At 45.1% G+C, this 26,708-nt stretch overlaps 1 protein-coding gene across 1 annotated transcript; it reads right to left on the minus strand.

The window, feature by feature from the left end:
• Window positions 1-2,586: 2,586 nt before the first annotated feature.
• Window positions 2,587-26,470, minus strand: LOC125434925 (TNF receptor-associated factor 6-like). Its single transcript, XM_048500787.1, has 7 exons — window positions 26,364-26,470; window positions 18,258-18,590; window positions 11,764-11,914; window positions 9,111-9,269; window positions 6,902-6,973; window positions 5,836-5,913; window positions 2,587-4,394 (listed from the first exon to the last, which is right to left on the minus strand). The coding sequence occupies exons 2-7, from the start codon at window positions 18,560-18,562 to the stop codon at window positions 3,513-3,515; spliced, it is 1,647 nt and encodes a 548-aa protein (XP_048356744.1). The 5' UTR covers window positions 18,563-18,590; window positions 26,364-26,470; the 3' UTR covers window positions 2,587-3,512.
• Between the last annotated feature and the right edge of the window lie 238 nt (window positions 26,471-26,708).

Raw genomic sequence — 26,708 nt, forward strand, 5'->3', positions numbered from 1 at the left:
CTGATTTCACCATCAAAAGCTTGGAATGTTTTAGATGGAAAAAAAAAGGTTTTCTCCATTCATTTTACCCACACTTTAGTGAGAGAAACTTGGCTGGACGCCTGTACTTTTCACCAGCCCATCAGTCACTCTTATTTTAAGTATTTCTCCCACCCCACACAAACAATGATTTGATGAGTGAAGCATTTCTTATTTGCCTTTAAAGGTAAAGTTTCCCCTTCAGTTGTGTCCGACCCTGGGGTACCACTGCAAGCAGCGATTTCGTAGGCACGCTTCTTTTGTGGGGTAGTTTGCCATTGCTTTCCCCGGCTATTTTTTACCCCCAGCTATGTGCTAGGTCCGTGGTGGCGAACCTATGGCACGGGTGCTAGAGGTGGCACTCAGAGCCCTCTCTGTGGACACGCGCAAACAGAGGGCCCCCTCCACACATCTAGGCTGGCCTGGGCCACTGGGCTCGATTATTAGCATTGATTAAACCTAAGACCTAGTTTTGGGGAAGCAGTGTAGGTAACCCTGTTAAGCGCCGTTAAACCCCACTGATTTTCATGCAAAGAACTAAAGCACGATCATTTACCTGGGAATAAGCTTGGTTGCTGGCAATGGGACTTGCTTCTGAGTAAACCCTCCTAGGGTCGTGATTGACCTGTTCGAAGAGTTGCATGGTTGCTTCAAAGCAAAGCCAACGACTACCACCAAGCTTACTCTCGAGTAATGCATGCCTTGGAGCCAGCCTTTTTTTCTAAACGAAAACCTCAGTATTCAGGTTAAATTGCCGCGTTGGCACTTTGTGATAAATAAATGGGTTTTGGGTTGCAATTTGGACACTCGGTCTCGAAAAGGTTCACCATCACTGTGCTAGGTACTCATTTACCGACCAAGGAATGGATGGATGGCTGAGTTGACCATGAGCCAGCTGCCAGGATATCTGACCCACAGGGGGCTCGAACTCCTGGCCACGTGAGTGGCAGTGCAAGCACTTAACCACTACGCCACGCAGCTCCTGTTTGCCTTTGGGTGACACTAAATATTTTGTGCCTCATTTGATTTACACGTTTTTTTCTGCTTGCATGGGTCAGTTTTGCAGGGCCAAATGCCAATGAAAACTCACGCTGGCCCAGCATGGTTCCATTGTGAATACATTTGCAGCACCGTGAGAACCTTTTTAAAAAAATGTTGACTGGTGTCTATCATTACTTTTCCTGGGGCCTCTGCACAGCAACAGCGGCGATGCTTTTAATATAACATAAGGCGCACACGTAAGAATACATAATTCTTGTCTAGGAGCAGCAGTGGCGTAGGAGGTTAAGAGCTCGTGTATCTAATCTGGAGGAACCGGGTTTGATTCCCAGCTTTGCTGCCTGAGCTGTGGAGGCTTATCTGGGGAATTCAGATTAGCCTGGGCACTCCCACACATGCCAGCTGGGTGACCTTGGGCTAGTCACAGCTTCTCGGAGCTCTCTCAGCCCCACCCGCCTCACAGGGTGTTTGTTGTGAGGGGGGAAGGGCAAGGAGATTGTAAACCCCTTTGAGTCTCCTGCAGGAGAGAAAGGGGGGATATAAATCCAAACTCTTCTTCTTTTCTTCTTCTTTTCTTCTTCTTTTCTTCTTCTTTTCTTCTTCTCCTTCTCCTTCTCTTTCTAGGTGAGAGTCAAACGCTTATTTTTCATTCTAAACTATCTTTAATCATGAGTGTACATTGTAAGAGATTTTGTGTTAATGTCACGTAGCTGTAATTGAGAGCGATAGTTCCAGATTATTCTGTCAGCACTGATCAATTTTGAGCAGAAGCTATTTTCAAAATACAACTTCTTTATTTTGCATAATCTCCAGGCCAGTTATCACAAACTACAGCATTATACACCAAGTTAGCAGCTTTTCCAGAACAAGCACTGTGAAAAGAACTTTCTCAGATCACATTATTTCTCACACCACATTATTCGCTTTTGGCGTGGACAGACATCCACTGAGAACTTTTAAGATCAAAGTCGTATTTTGCACATCTCCAAGTAAATAAACCGAAGATGCTACGGATATGTTATGTTTTAACAAAGAGTAAAAAAAAATTAATTTCCTTTGTCTCTGGCATATGATTACTGTTACTTTAATTTAAACGGAACCTGCCACGGCTGAAACGGTCCCTACAAATGCAAAAATACAGCTAGACAAAAGATACAAGAAGAGGAATAACAAAAATGACATATGCATACACGGAATGGCAAGTGGGCAGGTGCAACAATATCAAGAGACCTTATCTGACGTCACTGCAAAGAAGCAGCAGAGCCTTTCTGCCATAAGATTTCCTGGATCAGTGCTGTCGTAAGCTTTCAGATATGTTCTACCCTAGCAGAGGGAAGGGAGGGAGGGGTGGCATGCAAGGGAGGGGAGGGAGGGGACCCGGCATCTGGACATGGCCCACCCACCTTAGCAGAGGGAGGGGAGGGAGTGGGAGGGAGGGAGGGAGGGAGGGGTGGCATGCAAGGGAGGGGAGGGAGGGGGCCCGGCATCTGGACATGGCCCACCCACCCTAGCAGAGGGAGGGGAGGGAGGGAGGGGTGGCATGCAAGGGAGGGGAGGGAGGGGGCCCAGCATCTGGACATGGCCCACCCACCCTAGCAGAGAGAGGGGAGGGAGTGGGAGGCAGGGAGTGGTGGCATGCGAGGGGAGGGAGGGGTGGACAAACCATCAGACTAGCAGCTGGTAAGAATGGTTTCTCAGTGTTTAACTCCCAAGGCAGCAAAGTGGTCAAGTGAAACCTGCCAATAAAAAAAACTTAAACTCATTTCAGATTTGCAGAGAGCTGTCAGGCACAAAGAGCTTCCTACTGAGGCTTCTAAAAAAATATAAATCAGTTCCATCTCTGAAAGCCTATTTAGTATCTGTCCAGATCAACATGTAGGTTTTTTTTCCTTCAAAAATCCCAACAAGCTGTCAGTTTAAGTATTCAAATAATTCGGCTACTCTGTAAGACTCTGGTGTACACCTGAGCTGATGGTTTAAGGCACAGGTGTCAAACTCACGGCCCTCCAGGTGTTATGGACTACAGTTCCCATCATCCTCTGCCGGCATCATGCTGGCAGGGGATGGTGGGAACTGTAGTTCATAACATCTGGAGGGCCGCAAGTCTGACACCTGTGGTTTAAGGTCTGTCGGTCTCACTACCAGCACGCACAAGACACAAAGTAGTACCATTTGACCATGCTTCCCACCACACTAGAAATGGTACTATTTTAATGAATACTTGTTCACCAACGTCAGCTTTCAGTACCACTGCCGTGAGTTATTTACCTTACTTAGTGAGACCAAAAGGGTGCATGCTAATTTTGATGCTTTCATTTTCTAAGTGAAAATACTTTCCGTTCCTTGAAAACCACGGTCCTCTCCAAATGGTAGTTTTGGTTCTGCTCTGAGAACTCTGAGAAACTCACAAATTATTTCATTCCCCTGCACTTTCCCCACCGAATAGCAAACGTTCTGCTTGAAGGCACAGATGTTCTGCTTGAAGGCACAATGGTCTACACAGTCCCATCAGTACTCCGGGGCTGAAAACCTTCTCTTCGGAGACTGGTTAAGTCCAAGCGCGTCACAACCTCGCAGCGAACCAAAAGAAGATTGTCTTTCACGTAAGTTCTTTGCTTTAGTGACTGCAAGTGCATGAAAGTCACATATCCAAATCCCTTTGGGTTGCGATAGGATGTTGGGCGCTGGAAGGCTAAGAGCTCAGGTTTGGTATCCATCACTTCTTCATGGTTGTGCCTTGGAGAATCTTCTGACTGGTCCAGAATAGAAAGCCGTATGGTTCCTTGGAACGGCCAAGGCAGGTGATTGTCATGTTCTCCTTGCATAGTGTGAACAAAAAGGGAAATATAGTTAGCGCAGCGCTGAGCGTTTGGCGACTGAATGTGCAACCGCAAACAAAGCTTATAACCAGGTTTCCCTGTGTAGAAGCCTGGGCTGTGGATAACCACGGGCCTTTCTTCTTCTTGGGCTTTTAGATACATGCTGAAGTTGTCAATCTTCCAGACGAAAATACCATGGCACTGCTGCGCTTCGATTTCAGTAATTTTTTCTTCCAGATTCCGAATTGTGCGCTTGAGGTTCCCCACCTGTGTGTTCTGTGTCTCCATCTTAGCAATCAGTTCACGGATTTGGTGATCTTGTCTGACCAAGCGACCTTCCAGTTGCTGAATGGTCTCCTTGAAGTTCTGGACTTCTGGTCTGCAGTCACACTGGGCCGGCAAGGCTTGGGAGAAAGGGGATGGGTCAAAAGTCAGTCCTCCAACAAAAGACATGGGGGATGGAGCAGAAACGGTGAGGCTTCGGAGAGCCTGGGCCATCATTCTCATATGAACCTGAGTGAACTCTTGCACGTGGCGTGCCAACTCATTCCTCTGCATCTGGAATATAAAAACACAGTGGGGCTCATAAGCACTTCCTTTTACTTCAGATCAAACATCTAGCCTTTAATTAATTAATTATTAATTATTATATATTTATTTATTAGTTATTAGCAGTGGCGTAGGAGGTTAAGAGCTCGTGTATCTAGCCTGGAGGAACCGGGTTTGATTCCCCGCTCTGCCGCCTGAGCTGTGGAGGCTTATCTGGGGAATTCAGATTAGTCTGTGTACTCCCACACACGCCAGCTGGGTGACCTTGGGCTAGTCACAGTTCTTCAGAGCTCTCTCAGCCCCACCCACCTCACAGGGTGTTTGTTGTGAGGGGGGAAGGGCAAGGAGATTGTAAACCCCTTTGAGTCTCCTGCAGGAGAGAAAGGGGGGATATAAATCCAAACTCTTCTTCTTATAAACCGCCCTCCCCCTAGGGCAGTGGTTCTCAGCCTTCCTAATGCCGCGACCCTTTAATACAGTTCCTCGTGTTGTGGTGACCCCCAACCCTAACATTTATCCATTTTACAGATGGAGAACACTGATGCAGAGAGTCTTAGGCGACCCCTGTGAAAGGGTCGTTCGACCCCCAAAGGGGTCCCGACCCCCAGGTTGAGAACCACTGCCCTAGGGACTCAGGGCTAAGGAGGGGGACAACAATTTTAAAACATACATTAAAACCCAGTATAAAATGCCAGTATACTCAATAAAACCAGAACCATCAAATGGCTTCATGCTCCCCTCCCCTCCCCACCCTCGTGCCCACGGGAGGCCAGATGGAGTGACAGATGTACCTAACCAGGCTGACCAAACGCCTGGTGGAACAGGTCCGTCTTGCAGGCCCTGCGAAAACTCTGCCAGTCTTGCAGGGCCCTGATCTCCCTAGGAAGCCTGTTCCACCAGGCAGGGGCCAGGGCTGAAAAGGCCCTGGCCCTTGTAGAGGCCAGCCTCATCACTTTGGGGCCAGGGATCACCAATAGATCTTCCTCTGAGGAGCAGAGGGGCCTAACGGGGCAATATGGGGAGAGGCGGTCCCTCAGGTGTGCAGGTCCGAGGCCATGAATGGCTTTAAAGGTCCACTCCTACAACTGAACTGGAAACCAGAACTGGCTTATCTTCCAGTAAATATATGAAACTAGAACTGAAGCACTGAACAAGGTAAGTGTTACTATGGCACAGGTGAAGCAGCAATTTAGATTACCTTTCTGATAAGCACATTAAGGTCAAGGATAATTTCCCTGGTATAAGCTACCGATGAGTAGGTATACATAATAACAATATCACATTCTCACAAAGCAGCACTGGTTTGTAATTCACATGAATCCAAGCTTTCACTAGCAAAGCAACTTTTAAAAATTCATCGTTGTAGAGACAGGTTTGAAAACATGTGGAGGGAAAGTATTTGAGAGTATTAGCTATAATGTATGATATGAAGGCAACACTCTTAACTTACTTTTTCTGGACATCCAAAAGCACCGTAAGTACATGGTACTGGAGCAGTAGGGCAGTCATTGTCATAGTGATTAAGCAACTGCAATAAATGACGAGAACAGCTGTCATTTGGAGCACAGATGGTTGCTTATGATATACCAATATAAAACTACTATATAACACTCATACCAGACCAAAATAACAATTAATTATTGTGAAATTAATAACACTTTTTTATTTTTATTTATTTATAATTAATTTTATGTACCGCCCCTCCCCCGAAGGGCTCTGGGCGGTGAACAACAGAATAATAACAGCAATAATATTAAAACCCCGATTAAAACAGCAGGTTAAATAAAATTACAGCGGCATCCGACAACTTCATAAAACTTCACCCACCCTGGAAAACAAACCCAAAAAGCTGGAACAAGCATACACTTCATGATGACAAAAGCTATTGGATAATTTATTGTCGTCAGTACAGTGGTCTCAGTACAGCATATGACAATTTTTTTGTAAGCCAATTCCTGACTTTCTGGAGGGCTGGCGCTACACTGTATTCTATGTTACTCCTAGTTCATTCTCTCTGTACACAGATGCATCCTGAAATCCTCTGACTCTTGACTGGAAGAATAAAGGAAACCAAGGCACTTTGTAGAAGAACAACATATTAAAGTTCTCATGTAGCACGAAGTGTAAATTCTTCTCACTGCGACTTGGCTTTTTATTTATTTATTTATTTATTTATTTATTTTATTCAGATTTATATACCGCCCTATCCCCTAAGGGCTCTGGGCGGTGTACAAGACGAGAATTTCCCCCCAAGATATAACCAGAACCAAACCTAAAAAACAGGTGGAGCAATTAAAAACAAATGAATAAATTACAAATAATAGCACAAGCTCCACTAACTATAGTTATAAAAACGTAGATCCATTAAACAGCAATTAATACAATAGGCTTCTCCTAAACATCCCCTTCTTAGAGCTCACTCTGCCCCTTTTGAAAAAGAAATATGCTGATCTATGAAGTATCAAAATCTACATTGTTGTCATGCTATGGCAGGAAAGAAACAAAAGATATTTTACCTGCTCTCTGATTAGCTCCGTGTTGCAGTATTCACAGCATACATTTGCCAAAGGGCACTTCTGGTCATGAACCTTCATTTTAATAAATGCACAAAGCAAGAAATAATTAATTTCATTGATAATAAACTATTTTAATTTTTAATAAACCAGTCCCAAGAGTTGCACTGACAGCATTATGGCAGAAGATCTGGAGGACTTGCACGTGGCCAAAAGAATGGAAAAGATCAGTTTTCATTCCACTACCAAAAAAAAGGCGAATCCAGAGACTGCACCAACTATAGAACAATTGCCCTAATCCCCCATGCCAGCAAGATACTTTTGAAGATCATACAGAAGCGACTGGGCAGCATCATTGAACGAGAACTTCCTGATGACCAAGCTGGATTCTGCAAGGGCAGAGGAACCAGGGATCACATTGCAAACCTGAGATGGGTTATGGAAAAGGCAAGAGAGTACCAGAAGAAGTTCTACTTATGCTTCATTGACTGCACCAAGGCTTTTGATTGTGTTGAGCACAAGCTCTGGGAAGCATTGAGAGAGGTAGGAGTGCCTATACACCTAATCAAATTGATCAAATCACTCTATGACAACCAAGAAGTCACAGTGCAAACCACGTATGGGGACCCAGACTGGTTCAAGATCAAAAAAGGTACTAGCAGAGGCGTAGCTGGGCCATACTGCACCTGGTGCACACTCTCTGTTTTCTGCCGCCCCTCCTGAAAGTTCTTCCTCCCCCGCACACACTTACCTTAGTGAAACAGTGCAGGCTGGCGAATCGGCCTGTTCAGCCTTCAGGCTGAAAATGGCCTGGTGGGAACTACACTTCCCATGAGACCTTGGGGGCTCGCAAGGTCTCCAGGAAAGTGTAGCTTCCACCAGGCCATTTTCAGTCTGAAGGGAACAGGCCAATTCGCCAGCCTGCACTGTTTCACTAAGGTAAGTGTGTGGGAGGAGTGCCGTGGGGGGGCGGCTGCAGGGGGTGATTTTCCACCCCCTCAAGCGTGCGCCTGGTACAACACGCCCCCCCCCCCCCGGTAGCTCCACCTCTGGTACTAGGCAAGGATGCATCCTCTCTCCTTTTCTGTTCAACCTCTATGCAGAAGTGATCATGAGGAAGCTGGACTTAAATATTGGGGTGAAAATTGGCGGAAGAATCATCAGCAACCTGACGTATGCAGATGATACAACCCTAATGGCTGAGAGTGAGAAGGACCTGAAGAAACTAGTACTGAAACTAGAAGAAAGAAAAGAACACTTCACTTTGGAGAAAGGTAAAAGAGTCAAATCCTTGAGACGATTCCAATAAAAAAGACATTTCCAATTGCGTTCCAAGTAACATAAGAACATAAGAACAAGCCAGCTGGATCAGACCAGAATCCATCTTGTCCAGCTCTCTGCTACTCGCAGTGGCCCACCAGGTGCCTTTGGGAGCTCATGTGCAGGAGGTGAAAGCAAGGGCCTTCTGTGGCGTTTGCTCCCGAGCACCTGGTCTGCTAAGGCATTTGCAATCTGAGATCAAAGAGGATCAAGATTGGTAGCCATACATCGACTTCTCCTCCATAAATCTGTCCAAGCCCCTTTTAAAGCTATCCAGGTTAGTGGCCATCACTACCTCCTGTGGCAGCATATTCCAAACACCAATCACACGTTGCGTGAAGAAGTGTTTCCTTTCATTAGTCCTAATTCTTCCCCCCAGCATTTTCAATGAATGCCCCCAGGTTCTAGTATTTTCCCCCTGGTTCTAGTATTTACTACCTGTTTCCCCTAATATAAGACATCCCCGAAAAATAAGACATAGTAGAGGTTTTGCTGAAGTGCAAAATATAAGGCATCCCTCGAAAGTAAGACATAGCAAAGTTTTTGTTTGGAAGCATGCCCGACAAACAGAACACAGAAAAATAAGACATCCCCTGAAAATAAGACATAGCGCATCTTTGGGAGTAAAAATTAATGTAAGACACTGTAATGTAAGACACTGAGAGCCCTCAGGGGATGGGGCAGTATATAAATGTATATATATATTCTTTTTTTTCGGGGAAACACGGTAGAATATACTTTATATTCTGAACTAGACTCATTTCTTAAAGACACTACAGAAAAAAGTGACTTCCAAATGATCAAAGCATTCATCAATGTCATATTAAAAAGAATCCTAACACGCTTGTAAAACTGCACAAAACAAAAAGGTATCGGGCTTTTTAACACACACCTCTTTATCTTCGTATGCCATGCTCATGATACAGTTTGGACAAGTGACTTGCCGTCTTGGACATTCTAGCATTATGTGTTGTTGTAGCTGATTCTTTTGGAAACAGCCTTGGCACTGAGAACATTCTTCTGACGCAAACCCGCAATGCAGCTGATGGTCCTATGGAAGAGCAACAACAGACCAAGTGTCAGAATCCCAAAAACACACACAAACTCTTGTTGAAGAACAGTAGTTTTTAATGGTGTTGGATCTTCCCTGGCTAAAGCCAGAACTTCGAGACCGCATCACCCCATATGTCCCTGTACGGCCTCTCCGATCAGTCGAGGCTAATCTACCAGTGGTTCCCGGCCCCTCGGTGATGCGGCTGGCCCCGGCCTGGTGGAACGCTCTTCCTCCGACTGTCCGGGCCCTGCGGGACCTCGGTGAGTTCCGCAGGGCCGGTAAGACGGAGTTGTTCCGCCGGGCCTTTGGAGGAACCGGCCGCTGATGGTGCCCCCCCTTCCTTTGGCCCCTGACATCTGGACCATCTGTCATCCAACGGGACTCGCCATCCCTCCCTTTTGGGGAGAGAACTTTGAAAATAGAATGCGGGACGCCACTCATATTTTTACTAGTATTTACTACATATTTATTAGAGTTAGCTTTCATTGTTTTTATCGCTGCTTTTAAAGGTTTTAGCTATCCTATATTGTATTATATCTACATGCTGTACACCGCCCGGAGCCCCTCGGGGATAGGGCGGTATAAAAGTCTAATAAATAAATAAATAAATAAACAAACAAACAAACTGAGATTTGCCCGCGCAAAACCCAGTAATTAAAACAGCTTGCACCCCCCAGCCTGGGAAAGCACGCCTAAAAGTTACTGTCAGGAAGATAACACATGAGATGGGCAAACAATGACCTTGAACACCACCTGGTACTGCATAACACTCTACAGAAACAGTGAAGAAACATTTAGAAATGCATTTAACCCATTCCACCTCCCCCTGTGCATTGAGGCAGCCGCATAAGCAAAATCCCCAAATACAGGCCTCCTGACACCAAGGCACCAAAAACAAAGTTGAAAAAATTAGCTTAAACAATTATTTGGCTTAAAGACAGCTTAAATTGACTTCCATGCAGTATTTGACACATAGGCCCCTTCCGCACAGGCAAAATAATGTGTTTTCAAACCACTTTCACAACTGTTTGCAAGTGGATTTTGCCATTCCGCACAGCTTCAAAGAGCACTGAAAGCCGTTTGAAAGTGCATTATTCTGCATGCGCGGAATGAGCCATACTGAATTAAGTAGTAGCCCATATGACTGGCAAATGTCTCCTGTGTTGTAAGATGTCCCAAAAGTGCGCTAGAAGTTGTTCCAAGTAAAAGGGTTTCCCAGCACCTCATAAATTACTTGCACGGGATATGCAGGCAAGCTTTTTTGTAGACTTATTTGAAAAGCAGCACTGAAAAGGAATCACCTGGTTCAGCCATTTCAAAATCCTATAATGACAAAAGTGCCACAGACTACTCTGTGCTGACAATGTATTTTAATATCACTCCAAGCATAATAACTTGCTATGTGGTCTGAGCTAGGGAAGGAAGCGTTCATTTCACAGGCTGTCAAGGATTTGTTCAGCATCAGTCCTAAAAGCCAAAGTCTGCTTTAAATAGCACAGATTTTGGAATGGAAAACATTGTTGTGTAGGAAACTGTGTGCCAGCACTAAGAAGCCGCATTCAGCCTACTACATGCAGCTCAGCTGCCACAGTAACGACGTGCATTCAGTCTCCATACTATTTTCTCATTAAAATGAGCAGCAGTGGCGTAGTGGCTAAGAGTAGTGCCCCTCTCTGGATCTTGGAGGGAACCGTGGTTTGATTCCCTAGCCTCTTGGCCACAGCTTGAGCTGTGGGAGGCAGGGGCTTTATCCTGGAGTTGTGGAGGCTTATCTGGGGAATTCAGGTTAGCCTGTACACGCCCACACACGTCAGCTGGGTGACCCTGGGCTAGTCACAGCTTCTCGGAGCTCTCTCAGCCACACCCACCTCACAGGGTGTTTGTTGTGAGGCGGGAAGGGCAAGGAGATTGTCAGCCCCTTTGAGTCTCCTGCAGGAGAGAAAGGGGGGATATAAATCCAAACTCCTCCTCCTCCTCCTCCTCCTCCTCCCCCTCCCCCTCCCCCTCCTCTTCTTCTTCTTCTTCTTCTAAAATGCTTGCAGAAAGCTTATCCTGTTTGCAGTGCCCAAAGACCCACTGATTTCTGGCTGAGAGAAAAAGGTTGCGCAGCAAAAAGGCCACAGATTTGCATCACAACAAACAGGGTTAGCGACTGCAATATAGACTAAGGCTGATTCCGCACGGGTCAAAAACAGCAGTGTGAAAATGGTGTGAAAACAGTATAAACCCCCTTACCCCATTTTAAACCCTTTTACGCCATTTTCACACTGTTTTCACACTGCTGTTCTTGGCCCGTGCGGAATCAGCCGAAGGTTTGGGTTACAGCATTTAAGCTGCATCCGATTAAATGTGGCAGAAAGTCTAGTTTTCTTCCCAGCCCTATTTGATGGTGTCCTGTTCCTTTCTGATGCAAACTAACAATGCACTGATTTGGGCTACAATCCTGGGGACAAAAAAGATTTTTTTAAAAAAAGTTTTAATATAGCCCTACCTCTAGTTGCCTTAGTTCCATCTTCTGATCACAGCCCTTGTTAGGGCATTTTACCCTCAATGAGAGAATTTCACGTTTGGCAAAGTTGTCAGGAAACAGCTGGTTTTCTAGTAAGATTTCATTATCTATTGGACATTTCTGACCGGCATCTCTGTCAAAAAGAAAACATAGTATACAGGAGGTATAGTAAATGTCTATGTGATGATAGTCGAATTAATCTTAACAGAATATCTACTCTATTTTTAGGTATTAGTCCAATACATTCACAGCTACATTAGAAGACAGTTGAAGGAAAAAAAGGAAGCTTGTATTCAACATTTTATTAGTCAGCAACGTTTCTTTTAAAGGAAACAGACTTGCTTTTGAAACTTCGGAGGAAACTTGTTCAAGTGGTTTTGCTTTTTTCAATGGAAAAATGATTAGAACCCTGCCATTTTAGATCTGACAAAATAGAGCAGTCACGAATTGCTATAGATCTCACAGACTCACAAAACCTGTTACTAACATCCGGTTTGTATTTCAGCCCAGGTAGCAGCTAGACCACAGCAGCTATCTGAGGAACTCAATTTCCAGTTGCAAAATGCACAATGTAACTAAGCTTTCATCTGCAGGCAAAATAACAACGCTCCAGATCCAGGTTTAAGAAGCAGGGCTGGGACTGTCTTTTGAAGGTGGCGCCTGACTATTCCAACATTAATAATAACATTAAATAGAGAACAGACTATTTATTTACATACAAAGTGCCTTTCATTATTATGAACGCAGTACGCATGGAAGGAGAACTTGTTCAGAAATTTATGACATTGCATTTTATATGTTCGGTAGAACTTTACTTCCTGCTACGAAATTGTCCCTGAGTGCTGTGCTTAATTTTTTTCCTAGTGAAGTATTAGTCATTCAAATGCAAGACAATAATGGGGAAGATGCCAATTTTCAAGGGTTGCTTTCTGCCTCTGCCGCTTCAAGGGCACATCCTCTCTCTGTAGACAGGAGAAGGAAAATGTTCAATGGAAATTATGGAGAACTATCCCGCCCTTTGTTCAAGAAGCTCAGGGTCATATACGTGATCCTATTTTTATCCCCGCAACAACTCTCTCGAGATAAGCTAGGACGAGACAGTCACTGGAACGAAGACAATCAGCAAGTACAATAGCAGGATGACGATAACTCAACTTGTATGTTCTGTATAAAACTGGCATGAGCAGAATGTTGGAAATTATTTCTCTTACATCTTTTTCGTTAGGAAAAAATATGGGTGAGAAATTGGTGGCTTTTCAGTCCTACATTTTAGCTATTAGTATACTAATATACTTAAAATGCACAACATTTTGAATTCTTTTAATTCTATGCTTCTTTTAAATAGGAAGACTTTATTTAAACCAGTAGTTCTCAACCTTCCTAATCCCGCGACCCTTTAATACAGTTCCTCATGTTGTGGTGACCCCCACCCCGAACATTTATCCACTTTACAGATGGAGAACACTGATGCAGAGAGTCTTAGGCGACCCCTGTGAAAGGATCGTTCGACCCCCAAAGGGGTCCCGACCCCCAGGTTGAGAACCACTGATTGAAACCCACTAGTCCCCTGATAGTTGCAACAAATAGGAACATGTGTTTTTGCTGATTAATGAAACTGTCAGCTGAAAGCTAGTCACACTCTGTGTTAAGCAACATTCTCTGTAGCAGCTCCCTCCTTTGATAAGAAAGTCAGGAAGGGTCTCATACTTCCATCGCTCTACAGAATGTGCAAAAGTATAAGTGTTCAAAGAGAACGTTTAAATGAAGAAATCGGAATAGTCCAAGAGGCTGTCTTTTTAAGCATAAGCATAAGCATTGTATTGTCATTGTGCACGCACAATGAAATTCACAGCAGCATTCCTCGATGCACACAATTCCAGACTCATACCCCATCCTCCCTTTCCCCTTCCTCCACCCATCCCTACACAGCCCCAAACACATCAACACGAAGCCGCAGAGTTTAGCATAGCCACAGCTCTAGAGTAGAAGCTGTCTCTAAGCCTCTTGGTCCTCATTTTGATAGACCTGTATCGTCTGCCGGATGGTCACAGTTCAAAAAGAGAGTGTGCCGGATGAGACGGGTCTCTCGGAATATGTTGGGCTTTCTTTAGGCTTCGGGAATTATAGAGTTCTTCCCAGGAGGGGAGAGGGCAGCCGATAATCCTCTGTGCAATGGAACAGATTGCAGCATATTGCAATGATTACTGTATGTATATCATCTTGCTTTTGCTGCATTGTCTTCTACCTTTGTCTTCTACTTTCTAGGCTACCGTATATACTCATGTATAAGTCGAATTTTTCAGCACATTTTTAATGCTGAAAAAGCTCCCCTCGACTTATATGCGGGTCATTAAAATTTTGTGTGTGTTTCAATTTACTTTGCCGGCCAGCAGGGGGCGCAGCTTTTATGCTAGTGACACCAAATTTTCAGGGTACCCTCAGAAGACACTCCTGATGACACCAGCCAAGTTTGGTAATGTTTGGTTCAGGGGGTCCAAAGTTATGGACCCCCAAAGGAGGTGCCCCCATTCCCCATTGTTTTCAATGGGAGCTATTAGTAGATGAGGGCTACTCCTCTTTGAGGGTCTCATAACCCTTTGGATCCCTCTGAACCAAACTTCACCAAACCTGGCTGATCTCATCAGGAGAGTCTCTTTTATGATACCAGCCAGGTTTGGTGAAGTTTGGGTCAGAAGGGGATCCAAGAGTTATTGATCCCTCAAAGGGGCCCCATCCCCCCATTGTTTACAATGGAAGCTAATGAAGTAGATTTTCCATTTCTTGATAATATCCCCTCTCTAAAATCTAAGGTTGGCTACATTTGGACATACAGATGATGAGGAGGAATCCAGTTTTGAAGGATTTTAACTCCTGTGTGTTTAGCTTGGTTGCTGATTGAGCTAAGGTTTTGTACTTTTAAAGTTACTGTTGAGACCATATTGTTCTTGTTGACCCACTTACAGAGAGATAGATTGAAGAGATAGAAAAAGTGCAGAGAAGGGCAACGAGGATGATAGGGGGACTGGAGCACCTTCCTTATGAGGAGAGGCTGCAGCGTTTGGGACTCTTTAGCTTGGAGAGGAGGCGTCTGAGGGGAGATATGATTGAAGTCTATAAAATTATGCATGGGGTAGAAAATGTTGTCAGAGAGAAATTTTTCTCTCTTTCTCACAATACTAGAACCAGGGGGCATTCATTGAAAATGCTGGGGGGAAGAATTAGGACTAATAAAAGGAAACACTTCTTCACGCAACGTGTGATTGGTGTTTGGAATAGGCTGCCACAGGAGGTGGTGATGGCCACTCACCTGGATAGCTTTAAAAGGGGCTTGGACAGATTTATGGAGGAGAAGTCGATTTGATCCTCTTTGATCTGAGATTGCAAATGCCTTAGCAGACCAGGTGCTCGGGAGCAACAGCCGCAGAAGGCCATTGCTTTCACATCCCTGCATGTGAGCTCCCAAAGGCACCTGGTGGGCCACTGTGAGTAGCAGGGAGCTGGACTAGATGGACTCTGGTCTGATCCAGCTGGCTTGTTCTTATGTTCTTATGTTCTTACAGAGCCAGTTTACTGTTTTTCTTTGAAATAAATATTCAAAAACATTTAACCTACTGATGCCTCAATTGATGTAATTTTATTGGTATCTATTTTTATTTTTGAAATTTACCAGCAGCTGCTGCATTTCCCACCCTCGACTTATACGCGAGTCAATAAATTTTCCCAGTTTTTTGGGGTAAAATTAGGGGCCTCGACTTATGTGCGGGTCGACTTATACACGAGTATATACGGTATTTACAATAGGCCTGTTAAAGGTGGTTTATTGTTCATATCAATTTAATTATTCTCAAAAAATCAAGAAATCGGTGCCATCGAGAGAGAAGACAAATCTTTCTAGAAAATGTTAAGGAAAGCTTCAAGTTTTCAGAAAAAAAGAAAATCTAAAAAACAGCCACAAATAAATGAGAGGAAGGTTAAATCCTCCAAAATTACAGAAGCAGTCCCTATGGGGGTAGAAAGTGATGCCAAGTCACAGCTGACATTGGAACGAGGGGAGGGACATTCAGAGGTGTAGCAAGGGGGAAAGCGCCCGGTGCACTGGTGCGTTCTTCACCCGCCCCGCCCCAGATCTCCCCCCAGAATGCCCTTGCCACACCCCCAAAGGGGCACGCGCCCAGTGCATCGCACCCCCCCTTGGAGCTACGCCTCTGGGGACATTCAGAGGTGGTTTTGACATTGCCTATCTCTGTGCCATGACTACAGTATTCCCTGGAGGTCTCCCATTCATGCACTTGCTAGGGTTGATCCTGCTTAGCTTTTAAGACTTGAAGAGATTGGGCTAGCCTGTGCTATCCAGGCCAAGGCAGTTGCTTCTATGTCCTCAAGGGCTATTACTAGGCAAACACAACGATATTGCCAGCTCTCATGCCCTGGTTTCTGTCAGTCAAAGGCAGGGATAAAAAAATCTGGGCTCTTAGAAATATTTCGGTCATTGAAGGAATGTGCACTGGAGCGGGGCCTAGTCGCAACTACTGGCAACTTGCACACACACAACATGAATGATCATGGTGTCTCCCCTGCCAGGTAAGTATAATGTACCAGGTCCAGCTGCTGTCTACTATTCAACAGCAACCAGTGTGGTAAAGTGGTTAGCACTGCAGATGAGGATCCGAAACACTCAGGTGTGAATCATCAATCCGCTGGGGAAGTCCCCAAGTGACTCTGGGCTAGTTACACACTCTCAGCCTAACCTACCTTACAGGGTTATTGTAAGGATAAAATGGAGGAGAGGACAATGTAAGCTACTTTGTGTCCACGTCGTGCAGAAAAGTGGGGTATAACGGAAGTAAATAAAGATAGTCTTGTGTTTCCATGCAAGGCTGAGCCACACAGAGAGAAGAAACCCAAGTGAAAGGGGGAAGAGGGGTAATTAAAAATACACTGGGAAAGAGGGGTGGGAGAATAGAACAAACACTGTGGTGGAAGCTGCCAATGAAACAATTTTAATTTAATCTGCATGGCCAATCTGAACTTCACTGACAAATCAGAACCTCTGCAGGGCAAGAGCCCTATCTGGCCCCACCCAACACTAGGGGGAGGTATGGTGTCCATAGGCACTCTATTGGAGCTCCCTGATATATAGCCATTAAAATTAATTAATCTTTCAATTAAAATTAATTAATCTTTGTTACAATTTCAATTAAAAAACATGAACTAGCACACTGCCAAAATACAATAAACAATTTTTAAAACCTCTGACAAAAATGTATATCCTGTTAGATCCCAATTAAGTGGTTAGAGCAGCGGTTCTCAACCTGTGGGTCGCGACCCCTTTGGGGGTTGAACGACCCTTTCACAGGGGTCGCCTAAGACTCTCTGCATCAGTGTTCTCCATCTGTAAAATGGATGTTAGGGTTGGGGGTCACCAACATGAGGAACTGTATTAAAGGGTCGCGGCATTAGGAAGGTTGAGAACCACTGAGTTAGACGATGCTAGATTCTGGTCAGTAAGTATGACTTTTTTTATCGTCTTCCTTAGGCAGAGGTCTGCAACCATGACATGCTGGCAGGGGCTGATGGGAATTGTAGTCCATGCACATCTGGAGAGCCACAGGTTGCAGACCCCTGTCCTAAGGGTATCAAGATTGTTGAAGATAACATCTTGCAAGTTGCCATACCTTTCTGAATGTTGTTGTATGTACAGATCATAAATTATAATTTAAACATTTACACTGCAAGTGTGGGGCTTTGCCAGCAGTGATCTGTAGAGGTGCGCTCTGAACAATCAACAACCCGCCACCCCCTGCCCAATCCGATTTCAGAATACAATTGGTTTGGAAACTTCACCCCACTTAAAAATGCAGAACATTTGCTTTTTCCAAAGCGGAATCAGTAGGGTACATGGGAGCAATTTTGTTAAATATCTGCCATGAATGCAATATACCTGAAAGATTAATTAATTTGCAATATCTGTCATGAACGCAATATATCTTGAAAGATTAATTAATTAAAAGAGGAGCAGCAGTGGCGTAGGAGGTTAAGAGCTCGTGTATCTAATCTGGAGGAACCGGGTTTGATTCCCAGCTCTGCCGCCTGAGCTGTGGAGGCTTCTCTGGGGAATTCAGATTCAGCCACACACGCCAGCTGGGTGACCTTGGGCTAGTCACAGCTTCTCGGAGCTCTCTCAGCCCCACCTACTTCACAGGGTGTTTGTTGTGAGGGGGGAAGGGCAAGGAGATTGTAAGCCCCTTTGAGTCTCCTGCAGGAGAGAAAGGGGGGATATAAATCCAAACTCTTCTTCTTCTTCTTAATTTGTTAAACACAACCATGAATGCAATATACCCGAAACATTCCCATTCATACAATACTGATCATTGTAATTTTTCTTGTGCAGCAGTACGGGTCTTTGCTACCCAGCAGCTGTAAACATTTCAGAACTTCACAGTCCTAGATTAATATCTCCACAAGCTGATCTTTACCTTATGGATTTGACAATGCAAGCTTTGCAGAAACGGTGTCCACATCGTGTTTGTACTGCTTCTCGCAGAGCCATTAAGCAAATAGGACATTCGTATTTACTTTCCAGCGGGGGATCAAACTCAACATCGTAGCCCTGAACCTCTTCTATGAAAGAGTTTGAAAGCGTTCCACCGGTGCCATTGCTGAAGTTGCTAGCGACACTCTCCTCTTTGGCTCCAGAGCTGCAGGCACTGGCCATGGCTGCACAGCAGCCACCGTCTTGATCACTGGTGTCAAAGCAGGTGTTACTATGTAGTAGACTCATAGTAGTTGGTAAGGTGCCAAGGTATTATCTGTGAAGAGAGGAAGAGAGAGAGAGAGAATTGAACTCTCGGAGTTCAGCTTCTAGTGCGACAGTTTGCTATATCAGGACCATTTTTTTTCCATGAGGCACAATTTTTTTCCCCCCACAAATCAACCATTGCTTTTTTTCTGAACTATTTTCACTCTTGCCGTTAACAAGAGTGCTGCTTTTTCCGCTGCTACCAAAGTTGATGCCTTTCATTTAATCTATACCTTATTTCAAGTCTGGGCTAAGAAATGGCAAATGCAGTTCAATGTAGCAAAATGCAAAGTGATGCACATAGGGGCAAAAAATCCAAACTTCACATACACGCTACAGGGGTCAGTGCTATCAGTCACAGACCAGGAAAGAGATTTGGGCATCTCAGTTGATAGTTCCATGGGAATGTCAACTCAATGCATGGCAGCTGTGAAAAAGGCAAACTCTATGCTGGGAATCATTAGGAAAGGAATTGATAATAAAACTGCAAGAATTGTCATGCCCTTCTATAAAGCAGTGGTGCGACTGCACTTGGAGTACTGTGTTCAGTTCTGGTCGCCACATCTCAAAAAGGATATCGAAGAGATAGAAGTGCAGAGAAGGGCAACGAGGATGATTGAGGGACTGGAGCACCTTCCTTATGAGGAGAGGCTGCAGTGTTTGGGACTCTTTAGTTTGGAGAGGAGGCGTCTGAGGGGGGATATGATTGACGTCTATAAAATTATGCATGGGGTAGAAAATGTTGACAGAGAGAAATTTTTCTCTCTTTCTCACAATACTAGAACCAGGGGGCATTCATTGAAAATGCTGGGGGGAAGAATTCGGACTAATAAAAGGAAACACTTCTTCACACAACGTGTGATTGGTGTTTGGAATATGCTGCCATAGGAGGTGGTGATGGCCACTAACCTGGATAGCTTTAAAAGGGGCTTGGACAGATTTATGGAGGAGAAGTCGATCTATGGCTACCAATCTTGATCCTCCTTGATCTCAGATTGCAAATGTCTTAGCAGACCAGGTGCTCAGGAGCAGCAGCAGCAGCAGCCCATTGCTTTCACATCCTGCACGTGAGCTCCCAAAGGCACCTGGTGGGCCACTGCGAGTAGCAGAGTGCTGGACTAGATGGACTCTGGTCTGATCCACCAGGCTAGTTCTTATGTTCTTATGTTCAAGTTAATTTTCAGTTGAAGCGAAGACTCTCTTCACACCAGGCAACCATCAGGTTGTTTACAAATGTAGCTTGGGCAATCACATCACATTCTGTTTCAGTTTCTAACTACTTCAATGTTTTAGAGCTCATCTTAGAGGTACTTTCTTCTTTGTCACTTTCACAACCTGCCCCAAACACTTAAAAAATTCTAGATCACTTTTCAGCATAACATTGGGAAATATGTTTAAAAGATCTAAAACAAAACACAACACAAATGGCAGTCACTTTCACAACCCAAGAGCAAGAGGCATGGGTTCTTGTCCTGCTTTTGGCCCCTGGTTTGCTGCTGCTCCATCTGTTGCTGAGGACAAGGTCAGCATCCATTTACTGACACCATGGACCCCGGCCTCTATTTGGCACAGTGATACCAAACAAGCAGAGATTCCATCTGAAGGCAACCAGAGGTAATTCAAACCAGGCTTCACAAACTGGAATATAACTAAATTTGATTAATCAGCTCGTTTGGCGGGGTGGGGTGGGGTGGGGCAGTATTTGGACATAATGCTAAATTGGACCTTTCAGAGCACTGTTTAGTGCATGTGATGTCTTAATTCAGCCTGGATGAGAATATTTTTCTGTTAAGTGCCTTGAAACCAGTTGGTGAATAATAAGGTGTTCCATTCTACTGGTCTGGTTACTCTTGGTAAGTATGCTCACTGCATTAAAAATGACTAGTGCAAATAACTTCACTGTGCAAAGTAGCAGAGTAAAATTTACTCTGGTGCATTAGAAAGGGAGCTTTTATTAAGAACTAGTTCAGTTTTTAAAAAATAATCTAGTATTGTTGAGTTTCAGTTGCACTCTAGAAATTTCTCACGTTATTGTTTGGAATATGCTGCCACAGGAGGTGGTGATGGCCACTAACCTGGATAACTTCAAAAAGGGCTTGGACAGATTTATGGAGGAGAAGTCGATCTATGGCTGTGGTGGCGATCTATTGGCCATGCTGGCATAGGCTGATGGGAATTGTAGTCCATAACATCTGGAGTGCCAAAGGTTCACCACCACTGCTTGGCTACCAATCTTGATCCTCCTTGATCTCAGATTGTAAATGCCTTAGCAGACCAGGTGCTCAGGAGCAGCAGCAGCAGCAGAAGGCCATTGCTTTCACCTCCTGCACGTGAGCTCCCAAAGGCACCTGGTGGGCCACTGCGAGTAGCAGAGTGTTGGACTAGATGGACTCTGGTCTGATCCAGCAGGCTAGTTCTTATGTTCTTATTCCACTGTATGCATGTAAAGCGTGGTCAAGTCACATCTGACTTAGGGTGAGCCCTTATGGGATTTTCAAGGCAAGAGACTGACACCATGGACCCCTAAACCTGGATTTCCCATTCAAAGGCTACCACACTAACCACTATACAACTCTGTCTCTCAATCTAGCTCCACGACTTCATGCATTTCTAATCGTGTTTAAGTTACTTACTCAAAAAGAAATTTGATATACTTAGATTCTATGCTATAATATTAAGAAAATACTTAGCTTAGAAAATGTTCTTTAAGCAGCCCAGATTCTTCTGTTCCATATTAAATGATAAAGTCGAAGTAGTTTGATAAGTCCCATGTAATTCAGAGAGACTTACTGCTGACTAAACATGACCAGAACTAGGCTTACAAGATATTTAGATTCGTTGCAGTAGTTTAAAATCGTGTTTAAAAGAACCGTAATTCAAAAGTTGGGGTTCCAAGGTATGGGAAGACGTTCTCTATAAATAGAACAGGAGTAGTATAAATTACCATTTGCTCACCTGCTCGGAATAGAAACCTCTTCCTAACCTCACTGTCAGGATATGGCCAAAATTGCTCTGGAATAACTACCATCTACTGGTGACATATATTAACATTTATCCAGGAGCATAAAAGAAAGGGAAGAGCGGTTTTGCCACCTCTGATACAGGGGGTGGAGCACATGAATTGACACCAAACGTTCTTCAACAGGTATCCTCAAGGACAAACATATAAATACACATCACGTATAGTCAGCAGTAGTACCATGGTAAAAATCAGGGTATTTGGAAAAAAAATCTTCTCAGTATAGACCACAGGTGTCAAACTCGCAGCCCTCCAGATGTTCATGAACTACAATTCCCATCAGCCCTTGCCAGTATAGCCAATGCTCATGTTGGGAGGGACTGAAGGGAATTATAGTTCATGAACATCTGGAGGGCCGCAAGTTTGACACCCCTGGTATAGACCACTGCTTTCCAAGTGATTGAATTCAGATTATAGTAAATTATTACTTGGTAAATGGCAACTTAGATTTATTTCAAGATAGGACAAGCAAGCCCTGAATACTATTTGTGAGAATAGAGATTACAGCGACTACAAGGAACCCTTGTCCCGTCAACCAGAGAATAGCACTTAAAAAGGGCAGCAACAGAGGTTTTAATCAGATTGTCGTACTGTACATCAAACTAAACTAGCTACTAAACCATGCCAGCTATAGACTGTCACTGTGGACTGTCAAGCTAAATTTGTAAACTTGGTTTCCAGGGACATGCTTACAGACACAACGTTTTCAAATCAAACCTTGGCAAAAAAAAACAGGAACTGTATTATGCTGAAACATTTAGAACAGCCCCTCCACTTATGAGAGTACAAATTCTCTCTACACAAAGTACTGAAAAGCTGCTTTGACAAATTGCAAAGTCCGTTTAAGATTCGTGGCAGTCTGGGGAATCCCCAAAGTTTTTTAAATGCCAGACAGGACTTCCAGGATCGGTTTCAGTTTCTGTTTCAGGTAAATAAAGAAACAGAATGCAGCTTTAATCACAGAGATCTTGTGCCTGTTCTCTTTAAAGATCCTGCAGTATTACACTTTGCTACTTTACTTGTTTGGTTAGTGTCAATTAAAAATTAAATTTAAAACATCTGTGAAATAGTAAATACTTGTTATACAAGAGGCAAAAAGCAAGGCAGAAGATGCAAAATGAGGGAAAAGAACCCCCAAATTGAAATAACTTCTCAGCTATGGTTATATGAAACAATTACATACAATGTAGATTCCTGAGTGGAAGTTTCACATCCAATAAAGAGTACATCTATGAATCACTTTTTAAAAAGCTCTCCCTGTACTCTAGTTTAAAAGTTAAGATGACAGAGATAGCTTGTATTTTAGGAAGTTGCCGTGATTGAAAATTATGAATCACCATTCTTAATTTAAGAGAGCACATGCTGTACCATTTTATAAAACATTATTTAGCGTAGGAAGGAGCCACGTGGTGTAGTGGTTAAGTGCTTGCACTGCCACTCACACGGTCAGGAGTTCGAGCCCCCTGTGGGCCAGATATCCTGGCAGCTGGCTCATGGTCAACTCAGCCAGCCATCCATTCCTTGGTCGGTAAATGAGAATCTAGCACATAGCTAGGGGGTAAAGAATAGCTGGGGAAAGCAATGGCAAACTACCCCACAAAAACGGCTTGCCTGTGAAATCCCTGCTTGTAGTGGTACCCCAGGGTCGGACACGACTGAAGGGGAAACTTTACCTTTATTTAGCATAACTATTAACATTATTTGTACATTGCACTATCAACGTGTATTAGCATACAGGTAAATCATGCTTTCAGCTCAAGTACTGAAAAAAATGCATTGTCCACCTGTTAAAATACTAGGGTGTGGGCTGACAATGGGGAAGGTCAAAAAGATGACGGTTGTGTTTGGTCAGAGATACTGGGTTCCCGTGGCACTGCCTGAGCCTCAAAGGCTCAACCTGGACCCAGATGGCAGCTGTGTGGGTCCAAGAGACTATGGTGCCTGTTAGGTTATCCCACAGTGCTGGTCCGACTGGCATAGCCAACACTAGTGGAGCTTGCCTTGATCATTCTAGCAAAGAATTGGTCCTGCATGCCAGCTAAAGTGGTCTGATCAGCACACATGCCAGGCCTTGCTTATTCCTGGCACAAAACGTTATAATCTAACAGAAAGAAAACAAGTTCTTGAGTTAAGCTGCTTAGAATCTAAAGACCATGTACACAAGTTAACTGCAGAAAATACAGCCTAACATAAATACCTGAAATACAACTTTAATGAAAAGGGGGTTTTTTTTGGGGGGGGAGGGGGCTGAATATAAAGCATAACTGGGATAAGTTAGGGTTCACATCACAGCTCAAGCCCATGAGGATCCATGTTTTTCAAGCAGGTTTATGGGCCATGGCGTTGCCACGGAGCGTGGGAGGAGCGATTGCTGTGTTCAGACACGAGGCAATGGGCTTGAGGTGTGGTGTGGTGGTGATTTTGGGGTGACAGAGCAAAAACCAGGTGGATCCATGAGGATCCCTGTTTTTCAAGCAGGTTTATGGGCCACTGTGGCGCCACGGAGCATGGGAGGAGTGATTGATATTCAGACACGTGGCAAAGGGGTAGAAGTGTGATATGGTGGTGATTTTGGAGTGACTTAGAGCAAAAACCAGGCAGATCCATGAGAATCCATGTTTTTCAAGCCGGTTTATGGGCCATGGCGGTGCCACGGAGCATGGGAGGAGTGATTGTTGTGTTCAGACACGTGGCAATGGGCTTGAGGTGTGGTGGTGATTTTGGGGTGACCAAGTGAAAAAAACCAGTCGGATCCATCCCCTTCTGCACACGCAAAATAATGCATTTTCAAACCACTTTCACAACTGTTTGCAAGTGGATTTTGCTATTCCACACAGCTTCAAAGAGCACTGAAAGCAGTTTGAAAGTGCATTATTCTGCACGTGCGGAATGAGCCCTTGTTTTTCAAGCAGGTTTCTGGGCCACGGCGGCGCTGCGGAGCATGGAAGGAGTGATTGCTGTGTTCAGACACATGGCAAAGGGCTTGAGCTGTGATGTGGTGGTGTTTTAGGTGTTAATTACTGAAAAATCATGGGGATCCATGTTTTTCAAGCATTCTTTTGTGCCACTGCGGCGCCATGGAGCGTGGGATGCGTGATTGTTTTGGTGCTGCCTGTAGACGAAGACATGCTCTATGGTTTCATAGTGGTTTCATTTCATTCCAATGGAAAAATCATACGAATTTACGAGGCTCCATCTTTTCCCTTTCCCCCTTATTTCTTCTTGGTCCTAAAAGTTTCTGCAAAGCTTTCGGACACTTTGCCTCCCCAACGTCCCAGGTTCTTGGCACTTAACACCAGGTCCTTTCCCCTCTCTTTTAAAATATTGAACCGTACAAGAGGCTAGGCTGGAAGAGCATAACAGCTGAAATGCTAATGCAGGAGAGCACAGGAAACAGCCCAACACACGTCTGAGGGAATCCCTGCCTGGGTCTGCCTGGCAGGACTGCGCACCCATTTCGGAGCAGCAGCAATTCCCCCTTCTGGTTCAAAGAAGACCAAAACAGGAGAAAGCGGGGAAGCGAGACAGGAAAGGCTGGACAGGAGGTGCCGCATGGGTCTGCACGCTGGCAGGGGCTTGATGGGATTTGTAGTCCATGAACATCTGGAGAGCCGCAGGTTGAAGTCAGACCCCAAGGAATGTGGAGGATTCTGAACATGGTGAAAATAGGCAGATCCCGGGAAGACAGAAGGCTCTCATCCAGCACCCCCATCTTAAAAACTACTACTACTACTACTACTACTACTACTACTAGAGAAATTTTTCTCTCTTTCTCACAATACTAGAACCAGGGGGCATTCATTGAAAATGCTGGGGGGAAGAATTAGAACTAATAAAAGGAAACACTTCTTCACGCAACGTGTGATTGGTGTTTGGAATATGCTGCCACAGGAGGTGGTGATGGCCACTAACCTGGATAGCTTTAAAAGGGGCTTGGGCAGATTTATGGAGGAGAAGTCGATTTATGGCTACCAATCTTGATCCTCTTTGATCTGAGATTGCAAATGCCTTAACAGTCCAGGTGCTCGGGAGCAACAGCCACAGAAGGCCATTGCGTTCACATCCTACATGTGAACTCCCAAAGGCACCTGGTGGGCCACTGCGAGTAGCAGAGAGCTGGACTAGATGGACTCTGGTCTGATCCAGCTGGCTTGTTCTTATGTTCTTATTCTTACTACTACTACTTAACTCTTAAGATGCCAGCCACAGTTGCAAACAAAACATCAGGAGAAAATGCTACTCAGGAACACGGCCATACAACCCGGAAAACCCACAACACCCTAACCATTTCACTTCCAACACGAGGGTCCAGCAGGGGTAGGGAACCTGCGGCTCTCCAGATGTTCAGGAACTACAATTCCCATCAGCCCCTACCAGCATGGCCAATTGGCCATGCTGACAGAGGCTGATGGGAATTGTAGTTCCTGAACATCTGGAGAGCCGCAGGTTCCCTACCCCTGGCCCAGCCTGGAAGGACCGACTACCAAACGAGGCTCGAGTCGGCTGCAGGGCAGAAGGCACCGGTCCCCAGAGAAACCCAACTCTCTCCGACCAGCCTGGAAGAAGGAGCGGCGGGGCGTCCGCAACAGAGTTAGCCAAGGCGTGCCCGCCCCGGGGCCTGAGTTCGAGTTCCCCCCGCTGGGAGGAGGCTCCGGGGAAGCGAGGCGGGCTGGTGGTGGAGAGAAGGCGAGGGGCTATCACGGCCCCTCGGCGGCAACCCCACCCGACCCGGAATCGACTCAAAGGACAGGCGGGCGCGCTTACCTGATCCCCGCCGCCGTCACCTCCTCATTTGCTGCCCGTGGGAACGTCCTGGCCGAGGCAGGCTAATGACGAAAGGAAAGGAAGCGTCAGGTCCAGCGGAGTTTCCGTCTCCGTCACCGAGAGCCGAGGAGGGCGTGCATGGCGCCGGAGAGTGCTGCTGCCGCCGCGCCACAGCGCCCCCTGCCGGCCAGTCTTCCCAGGCATTGTCCAGGGCTTTCACGGCCGGATTCCACTGGTTCTTCTGGTGGGTTTTGAGACTGTGGTTAACCGCGGGTCTGGTGTGGATCTTGTGCTCATCGGTTGTCGCCTGGGCGTCTGGCGAAACGTGGCCGCATCGTCAGAAAT

Source organism: Sphaerodactylus townsendi, linkage group LG06, assembly GCF_021028975.2.
Source record: "Sphaerodactylus townsendi isolate TG3544 linkage group LG06, MPM_Stown_v2.3, whole genome shotgun sequence".
NCBI classification, from domain to species: Eukaryota; Metazoa; Chordata; class Lepidosauria; order Squamata; family Sphaerodactylidae; genus Sphaerodactylus; species Sphaerodactylus townsendi.